The sequence below is a fragment of the Pollicipes pollicipes genome, unplaced genomic scaffold, assembly GCF_011947565.3.
Source record: "Pollicipes pollicipes isolate AB1234 unplaced genomic scaffold, Ppol_2.1 Scaffold_7261;HRSCAF=8764_pilon_pilon_pilon, whole genome shotgun sequence".
Taxonomy (NCBI): Eukaryota; Metazoa; Arthropoda; class Thecostraca; order Pollicipedomorpha; family Pollicipedidae; genus Pollicipes; species Pollicipes pollicipes.
In genome coordinates, this window is record NW_023597054.1 from 18248436 (window position 1) to 18270266 (window position 21831).

At 54.8% G+C, this 21831-nt stretch overlaps 1 protein-coding gene across 1 annotated transcript in view; it reads left to right on the plus strand.

Moving 5' to 3' along the window:
• Positions 1-6641: 6641 nt before the first annotated feature.
• The window catches only part of LOC119112297 (phosphatidylinositol 4-kinase alpha-like), a 47520-nt gene continuing 32330 nt past the window's right edge, over positions 6642-21831 (plus strand). The window contains 14 exon segments of the mRNA XM_037236409.1: positions 6642-6750; positions 7320-7429; positions 9275-9488; positions 9840-10019; positions 10574-10847; positions 11214-11373; positions 12249-12266; positions 12268-12433; positions 13774-13983; positions 15322-15422; positions 15727-15883; positions 16760-16946; positions 17479-17665; positions 18093-18202. Of these exon segments, the coding sequence (XP_037092304.1) occupies positions 6741-6750; positions 7320-7429; positions 9275-9488; positions 9840-10019; positions 10574-10847; positions 11214-11373; positions 12249-12266; positions 12268-12433; positions 13774-13983; positions 15322-15422; positions 15727-15883; positions 16760-16946; positions 17479-17665; positions 18093-18202 (2084 nt within the window). The 5' untranslated portion in view covers positions 6642-6740.

The following is a 21831-nucleotide window of genomic DNA, read 5'->3' on the forward strand; positions in this document are numbered from 1 at the left end:
CGCATGCTACAATGGCCATTTCAGTTCGAACCCCCATGCGAAGGTGGAACGCTTCCTTTAAGGGCGTCCTTCTCACCCTCCGGACACAGACGACGGGTACGCCCGAATAAGTCCTTGGAGAGCGCCCCTCCAGTCCGGGGCTTATGACGTTTAGGGCATCCTTCTAGACTTCTGGACATATTTTCCTACGACATGGGCGCCCTCTTAACCTTAGTGACGCCTTTTCCCCTCCTCCAACGCAGCGGACCCTTTAGGTCTTCATGATCATTAAACACCTTGCCACTTTTCCGATCCGTGGCGGGCACACTTTTAGAAGCGACGCCATAGAAGGGCGCAAATACCTCTAGGGATGTCTTACCTTTTGATCAGCGGGAGAGATGCACGTGCCCCCTAGTGTCCTTGTCCTCTTGATCCGCCATGTCTTACATCAACAAATGGGAAGACCGGCGTGTAATCTTCTCATCCTCAGCGGTTTGGACGTGGACGCGTTAAAGTATCCCCTTTTCCGTGAGGACGGACATACGGAACACTGAGTGAGGTCCCCGGTTGTGCTGCAAGTTCTCGGTTTAACAATGCATAATATTCGCAAAGAAGTCGTAGAAAGGAGAAATAAACAGACTGTGCCTGTGCGAAACTACCGGTCATAAAGGTACCCCAGGTAAAAGCTAACCAACGCTTTAGTTAACAGCGTCACAAGGGTATTTCTTGCACAAGCGAGGCTGCGATGGGGCTTAAATGACCCTGCACTGTTAAAACGAGACCAAAAAACATTAACGTAACCACCAGTGATTTCACACTCCTCAAATCATGGCTCTACAGAGGATGTCCTTTTAAGGACGAAAACAATTATCCCATCAAAACCACCTCAGACCGCTACATCGCGACCGCTCTGATGCCCTTCTGGACGGCCGTGGAGCAGCCTCACAGGACCGATGGGGACGAGAAGTGGCTCTCCAGGCCGAAGCGACACCGCACGAGCTTCAGTGTATTGGCTCGCGGACCATTTCGATGGGATGCACATACTATGGCTCATCACCTGCCCGACCTATTGCCTCTGGAATCCATGCTGTGGGGTAAACTCAAGACCCGTGTCCACGTAGACAAGCCGGCGAACCATCAGAAGCCCAAGGTCACCTTCATACTTAAGACGCATCATCTGCGGTGATGGGTGGGACGCATCGCAGCAGACAATCGACCAGACGAGCGCAGCAGGTTCAGCTGCTGCGCCTCCTGAACCACGAGGAGGGCCTTCTTCAGTGTCCTTTCGATCTAAAAAATATGGAATCACTGAGGTCTACCGCTGTCGTTGATTGTGTTTTGCCGTGCAATAGGTAGTCGTATGGCACTACAGTCACGATTGTGCAACAAATACACCTGCCGCTATTGAGAGAAACATGAATTAACTTCTATCTCGTGTACCCTGTACTTACAAAAGCTTTCGCACAGTGCAGTATTTGTTCTCTATCTTCATCCGGACGTAATCATGTGAACAACTTGTCAAACGTTTGCATACCGGCCCAACATATGGATGAGTTGATAAAACCAAAATGAGATGAAATGAAGAAAGGGAGTTGAAATGACACACATTGGTTACCAATAGGATACTGTTTGGTACAAAATGAGCATGATATTCAGAGCGATGTGTCTAGGTTCCTAGCGTATTCACAATCAATATATTTTTCTGATTTTTTTTGGCCCGGCATTCTCTTTTGTTTGTATGCATTGAGGGCTGAAATGAGCATTGGTAGGGGGAGGTTGCAGTCGGCATTGCGGACTCAGCCCCCCCCCCCCGCCGAAAGTATATAAATTCATGTCCTGCCCGCATCAGAAACAAGAGCGTCTATCTCAAGCATCCACCATGACAAATTTCTGCGTCGGTATTCACCATGGCGCGTCTTGGCGTCGATGTCCGCTGATTGGTGTGCCTCTGTGCCGGCATTCAGGAAGGTATGTCTGTGTGCTAGTACTAATGTCTCGCGTTGGTGTCGACTGCGGCGTGACTTTGTGTCAGTAGTCGCCATGGCATGTCTTGGCGTTGACATTTTCCATGGCCTATATCCGTGCTCGTATTTGCCATCGGCATTCGCCTGTGGTGAATGGCACCATTCACCACCATTTATCATGTCGGCATCCGCCACGACGCTCACCAACGTGTTTCTGCGTTGCCGTCATCCATACGATGTATCTCCGTGCTGCTGCTCTTTACATGTGTCTCATTGTCGACATTCGCCGTGGTAAGTCTCGGCAACAGCACGCTCCCGTGTCGGCATACTGGTGGCGCGCCTGTGTGTCGGTATACGCCGGCGCGCGCCTCCGTGCTGGCGCCGCCCTGCCAGCCTCACGGCCCGCCATTATCATTACCCAATCGCTTTGCGGGGCTTTCGGCGACGATCCGCGGATTTATCGTTATGAACCGCTGCTACTTTGTTATGGAGGCATAATGGCTTCATATACGAGCTCCCGCTGCGCGCCCGGCTTTACCGCAGAAATAATATGAATAAATGGTGCGCCCTGAAATATTCATAATTGACTAACTTGCTCCATATGCCAAGCTGGTGCCTAAATGTTTCCCTTAATGACATAATGAATATAGATGCTTGGCATGAGAAATGGAGAAATAATATGGTTGCTTGCCACGCGCCCGGCGCGGTATTAAATCCGCCAGATTTTTGGACGCCCTAACTTTTGTGTTGATCTCTGCACGGGATGGAAGTATTAATAAAGTTAACTGTCTACCAGCGGTTTGCATGCTAATTGGTAACCCTTTAGCATTTGAAACGATATGCCACATTTAGCCTGTTTCGGCCTAATGTGAAAAGTTTACTAAACCCACGCTGGATACATTCGTCTGCAGCGCGCCGAGCAAAGATTGGTTAAGCTTCGGTCCCGTGATCAGTGTTAGACAGATCACACTTTAAATGGAAATTTTTTATGTATTCCATTTGAATTTCGGTGTCCCACGCTATAAAGGGGGTCAATTTTATTGACATCAACCATTTTATCATTTTACCATGACCTTACCATTACGTGACAACGATTCAGATTTTGTGTCGACAGGGATGCGTCCTTTGTCCTATTTTTCATCTTATCGTCCTTTTCGTTTATTTCAACCACACTGTTTGGACAAACATTTATGCGAACATGAGGCTATTATCCTGCGAATTCAAAAAAGAGTAATGCTATGGCTTTGGTTTCTCCTCCATGGCGTTTACCACGCGCCCCTTTTCGAGGCGCGCTTCGTCTTTGGGAAGCATCACATGGTCGCAGGTGACAAACTGGTCCAAAGTGGCGCACAGTGATTCACTTCGACCAATGTGCTTCTCGGTGAAAGGCCCTTCCTACCCGCTGAGCCAAACACAAACGCTCTTTTATTCGCACCAGTAGAGATTCCACGGTGTTTGTTATACAACGGTGGTCGCGACATTTGCAGGAAGGAAGCGTGGTGCTGTTGCATAGCGTTGACAGCTCAACTGAACTCGAGGATATTCAAGGCTGAGATCCTTATTATGTCTTGACGGCGCTGCAGTGACACCACCCAGTGCTATCATCAGACGTAACTGGTTCTGAGGTTTTACTAGAGTATGCGTTTTTAAAAATATGTCCCAAAGGTGGGACACTCCCTCTAATTGCTGACAATGTCTACGGCTTACATCTGGAACGGCCAGGAGTGAAATGACGGCTAGAACACTACCGCTATCTATTTAACCAACGATTTTAAAGTCAGCATTTTGTTAATGAGGGGTCCACTCTTTGCAATGCGTCACAGGCTTTACAAATTTTCTAGACGTCGTAGCCCATCCTTGGCGACTTCGGACTTGGATCTGCCGCCTCTCCTCCGGAACACCTAACCATCTGGAGCCCACGACCATGTTAGTCATACCAAGGCGGCATCACTATCATTCGCCTCAAGGTTGTCCTGACCATTTTGGGCACATGAACTCTCTCCAGAACGCCCTGGCCTCTGAAATATGTCGAAAATATTGTTAATCATTGCAAATGTTTCAGAATCTTTGCTGTTTTTGGATCGCTGATCGTTTCGAAACCCTCAATTCTGTCCGGTATTTGACGACTAGATAACCTTTGAACCGATGTAATCCACGCCCCATCTTTCCTAGCTTGGTCATGTTCCTCCTGCTTGATTGATACCAAAGGCACACAGGGGCACAGCCAGAGCCTTGGCTGGGGGTGGCGTGGAGGGCACAGCGCTCAGAAAGTGCCACCTGGTGGTGAGAAGGTCCCCCGAAATGAATTCCCCAAATTTAGCTCACTTGATTTCAAACTGGCATGGTTTTTTCGCTTAATTTTTAGTTTTAACTGTAGCTGAAGCAGAGGCCATGAAACACACGACAAGAAATAAGTCTGTTCGCCTTTTGAGGTCATAAACTAAAAGAAGTGGGCGTGTAATGACCTTAAAATAAGTGGATCGCCGGTGCGATGTGTTTTGCAGCGATTAAGTGGACTGTTTCTGAACCGATAGACCTCAGAGGCTTTATCATAGGTTTTCTCGGTTCTGCTGAGACATTGAGGACTTCGTGAACGTTGACTGTAGATCAAAATAGAGTTAACTGAGCAACTGAAGGAAGTTCCTCTGAACGCTCTATGAAATCAGTTCATGCGTTTAGAAGGCAGTCCTTGAGGATATTCACCCGTGCGATTTTTAGATTGATAACAGGGACGGATTAGCATCTACAGCGCCGCGAAATAGTGCTGGAATCTGGTGTTGGATCTCAGAGGGCAACGGACGTATCTCTATTTTTTGTGTCGCCATAACTGTTAATCTGTTCAGAGGACGACCTGAAAATTATTAAGGTGAAACGCACGCTCAGATCAAGTCTTTTAAACGGCATGAAATGCGACTTGAATTTGAAGGCTTTCGAAAGCATCATTTCACGACGGTTGTTCTCGCGAGTCCGCCGCCTGCTGCCTGTTTTATCTGCAGCGACCAACGCCGTCCGGTTTCATGGGAACTGCAAGCTGCCCAGCTGCTCTCGCCCCTAAGATCGGTTGCGCGCACAGTCAAAATTGTTTGGTTAGTTTGCCTCGCATGCCGATTTTGCCAAGGGATGGACGTTCATAGGCAAGCATAGGGTGGGCTTTTCTTGATTTTTGACTACCCTTTGATGCATTCTATCACATTCCAATGAAAAGCCTTACCTTTTCTGGCCAAGAGGCCCTTGGGTAAAACACAAGGGAACGTGTCTTCGTTCCCGGTCAATGTCTGAAGGGGCATTTCGCCAGCGTGGGATATCTATCGGCTGCCATTCCGGCGACACATAGGCATGGGTCCCCGATCGATCTGGAGGCCCTTGGGAGGAGGCATTATACATTAGTCACCCCCCTGGCCCGCAGGTGGTCAAATCATTGGCACATAGACTCCAGTTCGGCTCAACGGGCCCTCAATTAAAATGGGATCAAGCGCCCTGTTACGTACTGGAAGCTTTCACTGCCGCAGGGCCCTCCATTGTCTCACCGCGCAGCCATCATAAGCTCTCACATTTCATTACATTTCCAGAGGGCTCAAACAACGTAAGAGGTCCTCTGACATTCGGGGTCCAGTCGCTGCCCGCGTTCAGCAAATGTTCCCCTGGCTCATTCGGGACCCCTAACCGACACAGGAACACCTGTCAGGCACTTTAGACCCGACCGACCAGGGGTCCCTCATTGCTTTAAGAACCCAGACCAATGCCACTCGCGGGTTCCGGTCTTCCTGCTGCTCGGGAAGTGGTCCGCGGAACCCAAAACAACGCGGAGCCAACTGCTCGGTGTCGGTACCCTCTGGCCGAAATAGGGGACTGCATTATCCAAGGTGGTTCTCAGTCGCTGGAGGAGGCTCCTGACTGACATATAAGGTCCCGGTCTACGCACCGGGAGTCTTAATGTGACCTGCAGTCAGTCGTTCGGGACCCTCAGCCCCTTAAGCCTTCCAATCTGACCCTCGCTCGTCAGTGTTCGAGGGGGCCCCTTCGGGCCCACCCGAACACTGTCTCTGGCCGACTCGTGACACCTTACCAACACGGAACCCTCTTGTAGGCACTGTGGGTCCCTCGACTGACACAGGGGCCCCTCATTAACCCGGGGAGCCCCGATCGATGCAAATTGCCGGCCCGGCCTTGTCCCTGCTTGGGAAATGGGCCCCCACGTCCAGACCGATACGGAGCGGACTGTCCGGTACTAGTGGTGTCTTACCGACATAGAGGCCGTCATCGGATCAGGATGCCCCAGTCAGCGCAAAGGACCTCTGGCTGTCATTGGGGGAAGGGGGGGGGGGGTCTGGCCTGCCGGACCGCGACCTCTATTACTACCTTCGGCCATCTCTTCGGGTCCTTCGGGCCCTCAAAGACCGTAATCGTCGGTCCTATGGGACCTTTTGAGCCCCTCGTGAACTAAGGGGAGCACGCGCCTGTTGTGCCCCTCCCCCTGCCTGCACCACTTAAAGTACATAATGTGAGGTTTCCTCTCGTCACGTCAACAAATCTCAGGAGCTTATTTTAGCAGAACTATTAGCAGAGCTTGTTAACACTTTATTTATCCTCCCCGCCCCGGATATCCAGATAACTTCAAAACGCCGCGGCAGCGACAAAAGTGGTGAATTCTATTCGTGTTTTGTTTGGGGCGTTCTACGTAATCCGTACATGATCGACCGAGAGGCGGCATATGTCCATAGTTGGAGTTATCGTGAACAGTGGAAGTAGTGCTAATTAAAAGTGTTACAAAATGCTGCGAGCATAATATCGCCAACCATGAACTACGGTACCGTGAAGCATTGAGTTTTGAAGTAAACTAGCTCAGTCATACGCACCAAGTCGTCATTTCAGGCGGGATTATGCTGGAGTGAAACTCTAGTTTCTTTTGCATTGCTTCCGACCACAGACGAATTGTACTAATTTAGATGCTTCTAAGATGCTGGAAATAATAGCATGCATAGTTTGAGTAGCAAAAACATATTTGTGGGTCATATTTTTTGTCACTATGCTTTTAGGATTATTGTGCTACCATACATGGCCACTTACAAACTGTGTACAAACCCAAACCTTGCAATGTATTGATTTTCTTGCCTTTCCAACTTCTAATATTAACTCAATCATTGATCAAGCTGTTTGCAAGCTTTTTTCCAAACAAAATTGATAAGGCTTGTGCTTAATGTCAATCACATTTCTTGCCAAGCATTCATTTATCACTTAGTCCTTACACCAGTGCTGTGCTTTCACACCTGGCTTTTACATCCCATGAGGTAGCACAAGGGAAATATGACTGCATTCTGGTATTGTCATCTTGTTTGTTAAATAGTTTTGTGCAATTAGTTTGTCATTGTATTACAGGTCCAGCTGCAATGGCAAACACCATAGATGGAGAGCGGAACTTCTTCGCGAAGGCCACACAACACTTGGCCAGGGCACTAGCAGGGCAGAAGAATGCTAAGATGGATAAGGTATGGAGTGAATGATTTGATTTGCAGGGTGTGTAGACTGGGAGAGGTCATGCAGGAAGTTATGGAGTTGGCTGCATGCCATCTGAAAGAACAGCATGCATGCTTCAATGCCAGCTCAAAGAACAACATGCATGCTTCACAGCTTTTAGCATGGTGCATACATTATATTTACCAGACTCCCAAATAGTGGTGTTTATAGTGGGCCATGTAGTGGCCTTGTGCACTATGACACAAGAATGGTGTGTCATGCCATTCAGGTTTTACTTCTAGTCTCCCAGTACAGCAGAGTATGATGACAGGTCCAGACTACTGGCAGAGAAGCCCACAGTGGCATGGAGCTTGTCTGTATGGATCCTGCTGCAGCAAGAACCCTTTCAGGTGCACTACAAGGATGCATGGGAATCTCTAAATCATGGAGTTCTTGGAGCACTGGTGCTTGATGCTTCTGGCACATGGAGCATGATGGCTTTTTTCTCTGTCAAGCACATTTTCCATGGTAAAGAGGTTCAAGCAGTCCCGCAATTGTACCTGGCCCGTTATGCATGGGATTGGCAGGCTCAGGGCTCAGACCAGGTCAAATGTCACGGATGCATGGCCGCACACCATGTTTCGCAACGCGGACTCGAGCTGTCCGATAAGCAGGCCACTAACTTTTGTTTTTGAGTTTTTCATGGACCGGAAAGCGTTTCCAGGCCTCAAGCAGTTTCTGGCTAGCACTGAGGCTGTCATCGATGAGGGCGGTTGTGGCTTGGGTTGGTTGTTGACTCGATTTACGTCTTCGTACAAACCCTCCAGCAGGTATCTGGGGAACTCTCGTGCGTCCTGTCGCTGATGGCCTAGAATCGGGCCGTGAACTACTGTAACTGTACCTTCAACAAAGAGGTGGTCAGCACCTGGCCGCTATCATCTGAGGTCTTCCATAGGCCCCGCATTAGCGTGGCAAACACCCTTATGAGAGCATCCTTCATGGTGAAGCTGGTCGTGTTGATGTCTGGAGCACTCGCTTCATAGAATGTAGTCACGCAGGGCGCGGGTGTTGTTTAGGCATTGCAGCACCGCATTCACGAAGCACATAGTGCTGATACTCCGGAATTCCGTAAAGCTGAACGCCCGTGTCACGGTCCGCGCCCTACCGCCTTCTTGTCCCGAGCTTATGATCCCCGGGCAGCTGGACGGGGAGGCGGCCGGCCTGGGCAGGTGACCGGGCAGAGCTGCCCCCGGTTCCACCGTTCAGCACGCGCCCGCTCGGCTTTGTTGCTTCCCTTCCGCTCGTTCCAGGTGCTTCTCAGTGCTCAGTCAAACGAATGCGTGAGCGGAGTAGCGCTGGTATGATTGCTGTAGTTTGTGTGCTTACCAGCTCATAACTGATGCTTTTGTCCATTTCTTCTCAGCAATTGTTATTCAAATGTCATGCACTGTCATGCCATGCACACAGCCATATTGGATGCTCCAGACATGACACGTTGGCGCATAATTGCTCTGCACGTGGGGATTGAGTAGCCATACGATGGCCATGTCTGTCAGTGCAAAGCTCCTTTGTAGAGATTAAGCAAAGAGTGAAACACCTGGGCCTTGTATGCTCTGTGCCTTGCAGTAGTGATTGGCCAGGCATTTAAAGGTGGCATGTGTATGCTCTTCCTTGTTATAGTTGCTGACCAGACAGTGGCACAGCCCAGGCATGCTTGTGCATGCTGTGCTGTGCCCTGCGGTAATGACTGACCAGACAGTGGCAAAGACCAAGTCTGCTCGTGTCCACTATGTCGTGCTGCGGCGACGAACTTAGCAGCGACACAGCCAGGGCCATCCTCTGCACTCTGTGACATGTCGGTGTACCTTGCTGGTCAGGTGGCGCGCCTCATCAGCCTGCTGCCGACGGTGCCGGCCGAGGGCCCGTTCCAAGTGGGCCGACGCGGCCAGGAGGCCGTCTGGGCGCTGGCCATCTTCCTGCTTGAGTCGCGCCTGCAGCACCTGGACGTCATCTTGCCGCGCCTGCTCGAGCTGCTCAGCGCCCTGCCGCGTGCCACGCGCTTCGAGGACTTCCGCATCCACCTCTCTGACCGTGAGCACCGGGTTCACCGCGGTCACTGCAATTACACAAGGTCACCGTCACGGCTGTGTGTGAGGTTTATAAAGGTCATATTACAACGGCTCGCGTGGGTTTATAGCAGACACTGTATTTCTCCTTTGCTGCTCCATATGACTGAAATAAGCTGTCTCTGAGCAGAAGTTATGCTGCCTTATCTTGTGAGTGCAACTCAAGAATATAAGGCACAGTGGCTCTGAACCATTCACAAACTATGTGCTCATCTCGGATGCTAGTTTTGAAATTGGTATCTTTCCATGGATCATTGGTCCCACCGAATGCCGTCGTTGCGTCGTGGTTGACGGCCGGCGTCGCGTGCACCGCCAGGGCACCCTTCCAGCGAGCGGTTCGCGTTCTGCCTGGCCACGGCGCTGTCGGACGTGGCGGCGCAGCGGCCCGACAAGCGCTCGGCCATCCTGGCCGCCCAGGTGCGCGTGTTCGCCGACTTGGTGGGCGCGGTGCGCGCGCGCCGCGACAGCCCCGACATCGGCCCCATGTCCGCCAGAGGTGAGCAGATGTCGCCTGCGGTAGTACGGAACACGCGAGGGAACCTAACCTAACCTTACCCATCCCAAGCCAACCTTACCTAACCTTACGCCCTAAACTAACTTAGCCCAGCCTAGCCCAGCCTAGCCTAGCCTAGCCTAGCCTAACTTAACTTAACTTAACTTAACTGAACTTAACATAAGCTAACCTAACCTAACCTGCCCTAACCTAGCATGTGGTGTGAGTAATTTGGGATGGTAGCATCAAACCAAATCGAGCCAAAGAGGACCTTTCGCCTCCACGGTCTACGCAAGAAAACTATAACCGAAACGCTAGGGGGCTGGCGAGAATACCATTTGATCTCGCCCACGCCCACGGGGTGTTTTAACGGTGACCTATTTCCACCGGCTCTCCACGACTCCCGTCCCCCCCCCCCCCCCCCCCCCCCCCCCCCCCCAGGTGCTACAGTTGTACCGCTGAACTAGTAGCGAGTGTAGCTCGTCTGGACTGCTTGCGCGTCGCCGCCACAACGTCCCATTGCCGTCTGTTACGGCGCCAACTGCGTGTGTCCTCAGTGCAGCTGTGCGCGACGACGGTGCCGCTGCTGATCGGCCTGGCGCGCGCCATCGGCCGCTCGTCGGTGCAGGAGCCGCCGCTCTTCTTGCGTATCTTCCCGCGCCCGGTGCCGCCGCCGGCAGCGCCGGCGCCGCCGCCCGTCGACAGCCGGCCGGCCAAGCGCTCCTTCAGCAACTTCCGCTCCATCATCCCACGTTCCATGAGCAGCAACTTCCCGTCGGGCACCGACCTCAGCGTGGTGGACACGTCGCGCCCGTCGGGACGCGACCCCCGGTGAGGGCGGGGTTCGGCTCAGGGAGGCCGCTCGGCGGTCTGGCGGCGACGCCGCGCGTCGAGCCGGCTGCGGGCGTGATGTCGGAGAGCGGGCTGGCGTGGCTGCCGCTCAGGGCAGCGGCCGCTATAGATGTTGCAGTGGTCGATATGACGGTGCTTTGTGACCACCTGGCTTGCGCTGATGTCACCTTGTGAGGCGCACTTCCTGGCTCGTCCAGTACGTCAGATCACTGACCCGCCTGGCCACGACGTTTGACTGCCAGCATGTCCTGTCAGGAGACGACAGCCTCCGCTGACGGCTGATGCTGCTCTGTGTCTGTGAAGATGTGCGTGAGAGCTGGGCTGAGTGCTGCGCCTCCGCCGCAGTTCCCGGCCGCCGATGCTGGCCACACAACCGTCGGTGCCCCTGGACCCGCAGTACCAATACTTCTGCAAGTTCGGCTCCAGCTTTCAGCCGAGCCAGCCGGCCGTGGCCGGGCAGCGCGAGTGCAAGAACCCGCTCGTGTTCTCCGTGCAGCAGCTGGAGGTGCGGTCGGCCTCGTCCCTCCTGTCAGCGGGGCGGGACAGACGCTGCGTCGGACCTCGTCCGACATCGCGCCATTAAGCTATCGCACGGGCCTCCCCTCTTGTCAGCGGGGCCGGACAGACGCTGCGCCGGACCTCGTCCGACACCGCTACACTGAGCTATCACACGGGCCGCCCCTCCTGTCAGCGGGGCCGGACAGACACTGCGCCGGACCTTGTCCGACATAGCTTCATTGAGCTCTGTCGGTCGCTGCTAAGCCCTCTTAATCCGTACTCAAAGTCTCACTCACGGCTGTGGCTGTCGAGGACCTGGTTGTGGCCTTGTGGTCTGTGGTCTGCGGTCTGTGGCCCATCTGGCTTGCGGTTGCCCAAAACGCATGCGACCGCAGTGCGCGGTTTTCTGCTGCGCTTTTTTGAACAAATGGCTTTGAGGAGGGTTGCTTCATGCTCCCGCAAATTGTGTGTTCCAAACCATTAGACAAGGGTAACCAACCGTGATTACAGGCAGCCCGGAAAAGTCGTTAGTGTACTTGAGACTATTATATGCATGGTCCTTGCTATAAGTGGCATTTGGCATAAGTGGGAAGCGTGTCTCTAGTGACCCACTTAAATGGTTAAGCCCGCACTGTCAGTATAGTAGCACGATGTAGGTTGTGACAGCGGTAGTGCAAGCGGAATTCCGGACCCTAAAGATGGCAGTTACGTTTAGCACTGACTGTGAGACACGAAGAGCGCCATGACCAGGGTGATTGATTGTCTTGAGGTGGTGACATGGCTCGCTGGAGCTCGTTGTCTTCCTCCTGTCCTCACTGGCTTGTGACAAGCGCTCTTTGTTTGTTACGACGGCTCGCTAGAGCCGGATATGTTCCTCCACAGGAAGTGCTCAGCCTGGCCAAAGTACCTGCTGGTGAAGGACGTGCTGACCTTCCTAGATGACCAAGCGACCGACGTCTTCTCGTCGGAGCCGAACGCCATTTTCCCCTACCAGACGTTCAACGAGATCCTGAACCTGACGATCGCCGCCCTGTTGAGGGAGCTGCTGCAGCAATCAGACGGGTGCGGCGTCGCCGGCAGCCGCTCCCCCCCGGCCGACCGGCTGCCGGACCGCTCGGCCCGGCCGGCCGCCCGGCCCGGCCCCGGGCCCCGGCGACGGGCCCCGGCCCCGGCCGACGGGCCCCGGCCCCGGCCGGACGGGCCCCGGCCCCGGCCGACGGGCCCGGCCCCGGCCGACGGGCCCCGGCCCCGGCCCCGGCCCCGGCCGACCGGGCCCCGGCCCCGGCCCCGGCCCCCGGCCCCGGCCCCGGCCCCGGCCCCGGCCCCGGCCCCGGCCCCGCCCGGCCCCGGCCCCGGCCCCGGCCCCGGCCCCGGCCCCGGCCCGGCCCGACCGCCCCGGTCTGTCCCTACTCTCCGATCGGCAAAGAGGCGTGGGGTCATGTTTTGTGTTCACATCTCTATTATAAAAGCCAGATGGAAGACAATTTGGATGTACAGGTTTGTGCAGGCATGCCGATGTACAGGTTTTGCAGGCATGCCGAGCACAATCGTCCCGAAGGTTCGCTGACGAACGTGGCACCTGTCCGCGTGCACGTAAAAAGCTGTGTTAAGCGAAAGTCCTGAACTCATCAACACTCGAGCTGGCATGTCCTGCAGCTAAATGTATGCAAGACAAAAACAAAGGGCGTACTTTTGTGCTTCTTTCCATAATGCTTTGTTTCGAGAGTGGTCGTGGCGGTGAGGAAGAGGAGGTCTCGTTTAGCGGTATGGTTAGAAAAGCCATACTTACCGGCAAGTCGACTTACCTGTTCCTTTGTCATCGGCTTCGGATGTTAAGTTGGACTGCCTGTGAGAAGTTCAATAGGGGTGGTTCACAGCCGGGTCCTAAAGTATGTAATTGTCAAGGTCGAGGGTGGGCCTGTCACCGGACTCTGCGGCTGCTGTGTCCGTACAGACCATTAGCCAGGACGTGCGATAGGTTTGAAGACGTGCTCGGCTGCTTGTGCTTGTTACATTGTGATTTCACCGTTTCGATTTTAACCTGTAATCTGCCTGCGTGGCGGTAAAATGATACTCACTTCGAGCTTATGTCTGCCACGTTTCATTGTTGCTAACTCTGATTAGTTCTTGTGATTTTGTTTTTCGTTCACGATCCGCCGTTTAATTATGAGATATAGAACTGGCCTGGTTTCAAACGATGCTTTGTTGATGGTTCGTGTTCTAACGGTTTTTTTCTGTCGTAATTTGAGCTGACATTTGTTTCTGAAAGGTGGCATGCTCCACGCAAATTGCCATACCTCAGACGAGCGAAGTAGCTGCTTCAGAAAAGTGAGGCCGTTCGTCGACACAGTCACGTCTGCCTGACCGCCTTGTGTCACACGCGCGCGTCGGTGCACCTGTGTTTCAGACCTGCCGGCGCCGTTCACCCGCGACGTGCAGGAGTTCATCAAGGGCCTGTTCCTGTCGGGCCAGACGGAGCTGCAGAGCCGGCAGCAGGACGAGGCCGAGGCCGCCGACCGTCGACACAACTTCCAGGCCGTCAACAAGTACAAGCTCAACGTCCAGGCGAACGCCGCCTGCGTCGAGCTGCTGGTCTGGGCCGTCAAGGACGAGGCTGGTACGCCGCCCCGACTCTGCGTCCAGAGTGACCTTCGTCAGGCGACCCCCCCCCCCCTAGAGTTGCACACTCCCCGGGGCATTCCCTTTTTCAAAGCGCCGATCCGCGGCCTCTGTGACGCTTTTCTCTATGACCCTCCACCCCACAAGGCTCCATTCATCAAGAAGCTGTCTCTCCAGGGATCACTTTGCTAGTTGGTTTTCTCAGTAGGGCGCTGTGCTTGAGCACCCCTCTTTCAGGGCATCGCTGTGCAGGTGGACCTTTCACGGGTAGATCTGCTCCAGAGTAGCTCTCTGGGGATAGGGCCCTCTCAGGGTACCCAGTCCGTGGGTACCGGTCTCGGAGCGCTCCTTCTCCCAGTGCGTGCCTCTCCCATGACGTCTCCCCCAAGACGCCCCTGGCACTCCTCTGCAGGGCGCCCGTCTCCCAGGATGGCCCTCTCCCTGGACGTCGCTCTCCCAAGACTCCCCTCTCCAAAGAAGGCCTTCTCTCAGGATGCCACTCTCCCATGGCGTCTTTCTTCCATGATGCTCCTCTCCCACAACGCCTCTCTCCCAGGATGTTACTCTCCCATGACGCCCATCTCCCAGGACGCCACTACCAGGACGCCCCTGACACCCCTCTCCCAGGGCCACTCCTCTTCCGGTAGGCCCCTCCCCAGGTCGCCCTCTTTCAAGGCGCCCTCTGCATTGCTCGCGGGCCAAGACCCGGCCGCGTGCCATGGTGCGCCGATGTGCCTCATGGCCGTGCGAACTCGTCTGCTGGTGGACACAGTCTGCAGTGTATTCCGCGCAATCTCGGAACGGATCCGGCCACACCTACACCTGCTTAAGATAGGGCCCAGGGAAAATGACCAGGTGACAACGCTCGGGGAGAGTACCTAGCGATAGGGCTTATTGAATTAATGATGCATGCGTACTTTCTAGGTTTACTCTGCGGGGGTTGGGTGGTCATGCTGGGTTAGAAATGTCTTATATGCATCATTAATGTGTTAAGATATTGTCCACGCGAGGTGTTTCGATAGTTGCAATCCAGCAACGATGTTAGGATTAAGCTACCGTAAGACAACAGGATTGCTGTCAGGATGACACCCAGGGTCATTTCTAAGGCATTTGTGCTCTTCCCCCCTTCAATTCAGTGGTGCTAGTGACCATCAGTCAGAAATGTAAATAGTATCATAAGCATTGTCCTTGGATCATCTTTGTGCTTGCGTACAGCGTTGGAGAATCCCCGTGGGTGATGAGATCCCCCTTCCAGCCCTTATGAAGGTGAGCTTCTTGCCAGATGGGGGGATACACCTGCGGTGCCGGTATTAATATACGGCTCTGGCCCTGCCAGGGGCGGACAGCCTGTGCAGCCGGCTGACGGAGAAGCTGACCTCGGGCCACGGCCACCGGATGGTGCTGGCCCACATGCCGCTGCTGCTGGTCTGTCTGCAGGTGGGTCTCGGCACTCGACTAACGGGCTCGCAGTCTCCGGCACCCCTGTACCCCTAAATCGGGGCATTCTCGCTGTCCTGCCAGCGACAAGGCCTAGATTTATTTGATCTCATAAACACAGATCAAGCCCCAGGCTTAGGAACAGGTGAGTGAATGGTGGGGGACACCAGTCGGGGGAGGGGGAGCGGGCGGGTAGCAGGAGCCCAGATTTGCCTTCTGTTTGTCGCGTTTAGGCTCTCGCTGGTACCTTGTCGTTGGTTGTCGGCTGCGTCTCCGCTAACGTTGAGCCCGTCACTCCGCCCAGGGCCTCGGCGAGCTGGCGCAGCGGTTCCCAGCGATCGCCTCCAGCTGTATCCGCTGCCTGCGAGACTTCCTGGTGCTGCCGTCGCCGATCCTGACCCGGCTGCATCGGCAGCAGAGTGACGTCATCACGCCATCGGGCCAGAGCATCACGCTGACAGGTGGGACCTCAGGACTGGGGGCGTCACTGGCCCGGCGGGTGGGACCCCAGACCCGGGAGTATCTCTGGCCCGGCGGGTGGGACCCCGGAGCTGAGGGCGTCACTGGCCCCTCGGGTCGGGCCCCGAAGCCGGGAGCGTCACTGGCCCGGCGAGTGAAACCCCAGAGCCGGGGGTGTCACTCGCCCCTAACTTTTGGGATGCCGGAGCCGGGGGCGCCACTCGCCCGGCATGAGACGCTGCGTGCAGCCAGACCAGCATACCGGTGTGCGATGCTCGCCACCCCACAGAACCAGAGCCTCGCGCGGGCAAGCGGGACTTTGCACCGTGTGGAGTCTGAACACCACGCGGCAAGTGGGGACCCCGGGCCGGGATGGAAATCGGCGCTGAAGCAATTGCAGCATCCTTGCTGCTGCCGATATCCACTTAAAGTTGTAGGGTGCTTACAGTGAACAATACTTATCAGCGGTGAAAATCCACACTCTTGGCATGCGTATGGTTTTGCTAGGAAGATTAGGCCTATTGCTCAATAGATGAGGTATCAGCCATCAGGTATCTTCAAGTGTCAGGCATCATTTTGGTATCCCTTTTTTCCGCGCCACCTTTTTATAAGATAAAGAAGGCTAAAGCTGCACTACAAACAGTGGATGCAGCAGTGGTAAGTGTGGTTCCGTGCATTATAAGCCAGAACGAACTGAGTTTTTTTTTTAGCTCTTTCTGAATTAGTTACTTAGTTGTTAAGGTTAAAGGACGCTTCAGCTGCCTTGGTTATTTGCGCCCTCGCTTTCTGAATACTGGCATCACTTTCCATCTAGCTAAAAGCCGATTTCAGGCCTGTCCTGGGCCGGCCTCTGACCACCCCTTGCCCGGTGCCGTCAGTGACGGACACGACGGCGGCGGCACGGGCCGGCCGCAGCTCCGACTCTGCCCTGGGGCAGCTGCGAGACGCCGCCATCGAGAACCTCTGCGTGGCGCTGAAGGCGGGCCACACGTACGACGAGGTCACCATCAAGGCGTTCGTGGCGTCCGTCTCTAACCGGCTCTTCACCGCCACGCACCGCACGAAGTAGGTCGGGTGGCGCCCGGAGCCGGGAGGAGGGGGGGGGGGGGGGGGGCGGGGCGTGCTGGCCCGGTGTGGACACGTGAGCCAGAGGCTCGGTGGCCCAGGTCTCACTGGTGTTGCGGTATATCACGGACACTGTACGTCGGCGTTGTGGTTTAATCGTGCATTGGCTCGTTTTAATTGTTGTCATGATGCCCTGCTCGTTTCGGCTACGCGTGCGGGTCATCGGCCGCGTTGTGTTTCAGTTGGTTTTACTGCCATCTGGTCCTCTGCCTCTGTATCCGTCTTTCACTCAGCGTTGGTAGGGGATTATTCCTAACGTTCGACCCCCCCCCCCGGACACACTCCGCCATTTCCTTCATGCCAGCTTTAGAATCCTGCCTCCGAGTTCTGGATTCCCTTTTCGTCATCTTGCACATCACCTTTCTTTAACTTTATCCGTTCTTCGTTGCCTTTTTGTTCTCGTCTGCATCCCATCGTTGCTGTCTGCCGTTTCCGATCACTGACCCGGTTCACCGGCCGCGTACCGTTTCAGCGACTACAACCTGATCACGTACAACCTGATTATGGCGCTGGGCCATGTGGCTGTGGCGCTCAAGGACACGCCGGACACCACCTACTCGATCCTGCAGTTCTTCATGCAGATCTTCTGCCGCCGACCCAGTGAGGTGGACGTGCTGATCGTCGACCAGATGGGCTGCATGGTGCTCGCTCGGAGCGAGGTGAGACGTGCTGGCCTCGGTGGAGGCGTGGGAGAGGGGGAGGGGAGGGGTGCACCAAGCCCACAGGCTGGGTCGCAACTGACCAGTCTGTGAATAGTACGCACTCGTCTCGTCTTTCCGTGGTGTATCATAGCTCCGTCGTTTGTCCCAATACCACACAATTGGGACACTGTCGTCGCTTCTTCAGAATCCATAGCGATTTTGTTGGTCATAGTTGTATTGCAATTTGAAATTGACGATCGATAGCAGGGGATTTGTTGTCCTGTCACGTGACCGCGTGTTGCGATCAATTATCTGAAGAATGCCTGTGTTCTCAGCCGCGCGTCTGTGGAGGAATGGCGAAGATGTCTGGTTCGCCACCACATGACATCTGTCAAACGACCCGGTGTCGCTTCTGGCTTTTGACGACTGTGGGTCGTATTTTCAGCCGCGTGTGTACGAAGAGGTGATGAAGGTGTTCACCTTGATCACGGTGGAGTCGAGCAGCACAGCGTATTCAGATCAGTCAACCGGCGATGACCGCGGCAAAGACTACAGGTTAGACGCTGACACCCGCCAAGGTCAGACGCTGACACCCACCATGGTCAAACACTGACACCGCCGAGATCGGATGCTGGCACCCGCCGAGGTCAGGCACTGACACCCGCCCAGGTCAGGCACTGACACCGCCGAGGTCAGATACTGACACCCCCGGAGGTCTGGCACTGACGCCCGCCGAAGTCAGGCACTGACACCCGCCGAGGTCAGGCGCTGACACCCGCCGAAGTCAGGGACTGACACCCGCCGAGGTCAGACGCTGACACCCACCAAGGTCAAACACTGACACCGCCGAGATCGGATGCTGACACCCACCGGGGTCAAGCACTGACACCCGCCCAGGTCAGGCACTGACATCCGCCGAGGTCAGATACTGACACCCGCCCAGGTCAGACGCTGGCACCCGCCCAGGTCAGATACTGACGCCCCAGAGGTCAGACGCTGGCGCCCGCCGGGGTCAGACACTGACACCCGCCGAGGTCAGGCACTGACAGCCGCCGAGGCCGGGCACTGACACCCGCCCAGGTCAGACACTGACACCGCCGAGGTCGGGCACTGACCCCGCCTAGGTCAGATACTGAGGCCCCCAGAGGTCAGACGCTGACACCCTCCGAGGTCAGGCACTGACACCCGCCGAGGTCAGGCGCTGACACCCGCCGAAGTCAGGGACTGACACCTGCCGAGGTCAGACACTGACACCCACCGAGGTCAGGCCCTGACTCCAGTTCACGACTGCCATCAGACGCTGACACCAACCCAGATTTTAGCGAAAGTTTCGAGGAGGGACGAAAGTCATGCTTCGGGTTTGTTGCAAGCGTAACTGAAAAATTATGTCGTGTTGTTTCCAGCATCAAGTTAAAGTTCTTGGAAACACTGACCATTGCAAAACAACTTTTCATCGTATGAAGTTTTACCTTCCGAGCCCTGGGCGAAAAGGTCGTAACGTTCAGATACTCGGCGAATGCATCCTTTACACTATGCATGCTGTTCTAACCGAAATATCCAGTTCTGTTTCCAATCCACCAGGTGCTTCGTCTTTTCAAGGCTCACGCGTCCATGCATGGACTTAGCTAATTTGCCCCCCCCCCCCCCCCGCCGGCGCTGGAGTGGCGCGGGACACCCGGTGCTCAGATAGTGCACAGCTCGTCGCCCAGAAGTTCGACGCTCTTTAACGTGGCCTTCCGGGTGACGTCGACGAACGTGATGAGGAAGAAGAGCGTGTCGGTGCTGCCTTGCTCGTGGTGGCCGTCCCACGGATTGTTGCTGATGACGTACGTCTGGTTGTCGGAAGTCGTCGTCACGGACGCCCACGTCTCCAAGTTGGCCAGAGGCTCGTCGAACTTGAGCGTCGCCTGGAACGATTCCACCGTCTTGGGGAACGTCAGGTGCACGTCCATGCTGAAGCCCAGGTCCCAGTGTTCGATGATCACCTCTGTGCAGCTGCGGATGCAGTCCGGGTCGCTGGGTCCGCCGCACTGTTTGGCGCCTCCGACGGCGGCGAGCAGCGCCAGCAGCGACAGGCAGCGGAGCATGGCGGACGGTGGCGCGGGACAGGGGTGTGGGGCGGCGCCCCCCCCATCACCCGCTTATGTACGCGGCTGGCGCTGGGAGCGGCGGCGGCGGCCGTTCCACGCGACGCGCCGCGACTGCCTGAGACGGCGCCGGCTGGCGCGTCTGGCTGTGGACACATGGCAGCGGACACACAGATAGTGGACACGTTTGGAAATGAATCGCATTGAGTCCCAGTTGCAAGCTCTGCGTGATCACACGCGAGGCCGCGAGCCGCATGAGGTTTAGTTGCACTGTACTTTGGTACGATGTTTTTACTTAAGGTTGTAACATGAGCAGCCCGACCCGCGCCAGTCGCCACGCTGTGTAGAAAATGATGTATCTGGAGCCATCTGTGACAGGTGCATTCAGTTTCCAGGGACAAAGAGCCCCAATCTTGACAGCTGTTTTCTGTGAATGGTTGATGCTTGGATGCGCACTGTCTGGGCGGGCAGCTTTTTTGCAACCTTGCAGTATCACTACGTTTTCATCGCCGCCGTTACACTGACCTAGAAAAGACCAAATTTTTTAATTGCGCGTGGAAGTCGTCCAAACGTCCAAAAAGTGTAGACTGTTTCGCGCTCTCGCACGGGTGCCGTGAATCCACCCGTTCTAGGATTTTTTAAGGGATTTGTTTCAGAGCGCAGCGATAAGAACAAGGAAAAACATGAAACCAGCCTCGCAGCGTAGGCAGACAAGGGGTTGCAGCTCACCAGCATCTCAAAACTGTCAGGTCCGTGGGGTGGGCAATCATTGACCGGAAAGTGGTCAATGCTACCTTTTCCGAAACAGAGCTGGAATACGAGACGCTGTGGTCAGAACATTGAGAGATTTGGTGGTGCAAACTTAACCGACGTACAGCCTTGTTTGTTATAAACAATAGCCGCCCAACATATTCGCGTTGTATTTTTGCAATACGTTTGCCACATTGGCAATTGCTGCAATCATGGCATGGCTTCAGTGAGGAAATTGAGAGATGGCAAAAACCGAATTACAACGGATTGATGAAATGGCGTCGATCATGAAAATTGCAATGACTGATAGACTTAACAATGGATTAACGAAGGCTGTTGGTGTCGGTTATCAAAGGCGTCACCGTCTCGGCTTCGGCGCCATCTATCCATAACAGCTGACGCCTTTCTCATGTGCCATGGTCTCGCTCGTCCCACGCCGCACCTTTCTGGTCGGTCTCATGACGTGGTGGTGAATCACGGCACTAATTGGGCTCCGGCCAGATGGTGAGGAGTCGCGGTGTGACGTCAGATCTGACGTCACGGTCTGCGGTGTTTGTGCCGGTGCTGTGACGGCGTATACTTGGGCGTGTTACGGCGCTTACCACGGGGTTCTCGGACCGGCCGTCCACTTTGTGTTCTGGGCGTCGGTGTTGTATTTGTACATGGCGTGGGTTCAAACCCAGGGTTAGCATCTGGTGCCTTTTCATCGACGGCTAGAGGGGCACGGAAGTTTCGTTTCCTGTGCCTTCGCACACTTTCGGCACCGAACGTCACCATTTGCTCATACCATCATCGCCCATACGCATGGAAGTAAAGCCATTGAAGCTGGCTCTGTGCCAACTCAGCTTCTAACGTGTCTTCAAGCGGCACACTTCGCTCGCCGCTGTCTCGCGATGACGTCACTAGTTCTAGTGGTCGGCTGGTGAGCTCTGGGAGTGCTTCACAGTTAACTTTACTGTTGAAACGGTGTATTTGGATTACTGTGCATTCTGTGCAGTGAGCAGCCTCCCGTCATGCTCTTTTCTCAGACGGTTAAGAGTGTTTTCGGCAGACGTTTCTTTGATCAATAGAGAAACTCGGTCAAAAACTCTGGTATCGCCTCTCGATCGCAGCGTTTTACACACATGTGGCGCATTTGCACCAATTTATGCCACATCAATGTGTTCGTCTCCTTGTATGGTTTATTTACACTCCTGTTCATTTAAACACGCGTACTGAGCTCCACGTTTCCCCCGCGAAGAGCATCGCTGGCGGACCGTGCCCAGCGCGGCCATCGAGTTTTATCTAATATGCAGCGGTATCCGGGTCCAGTGTGCATCAGCCGTAAGTCTGCTTCCACATTCGCTG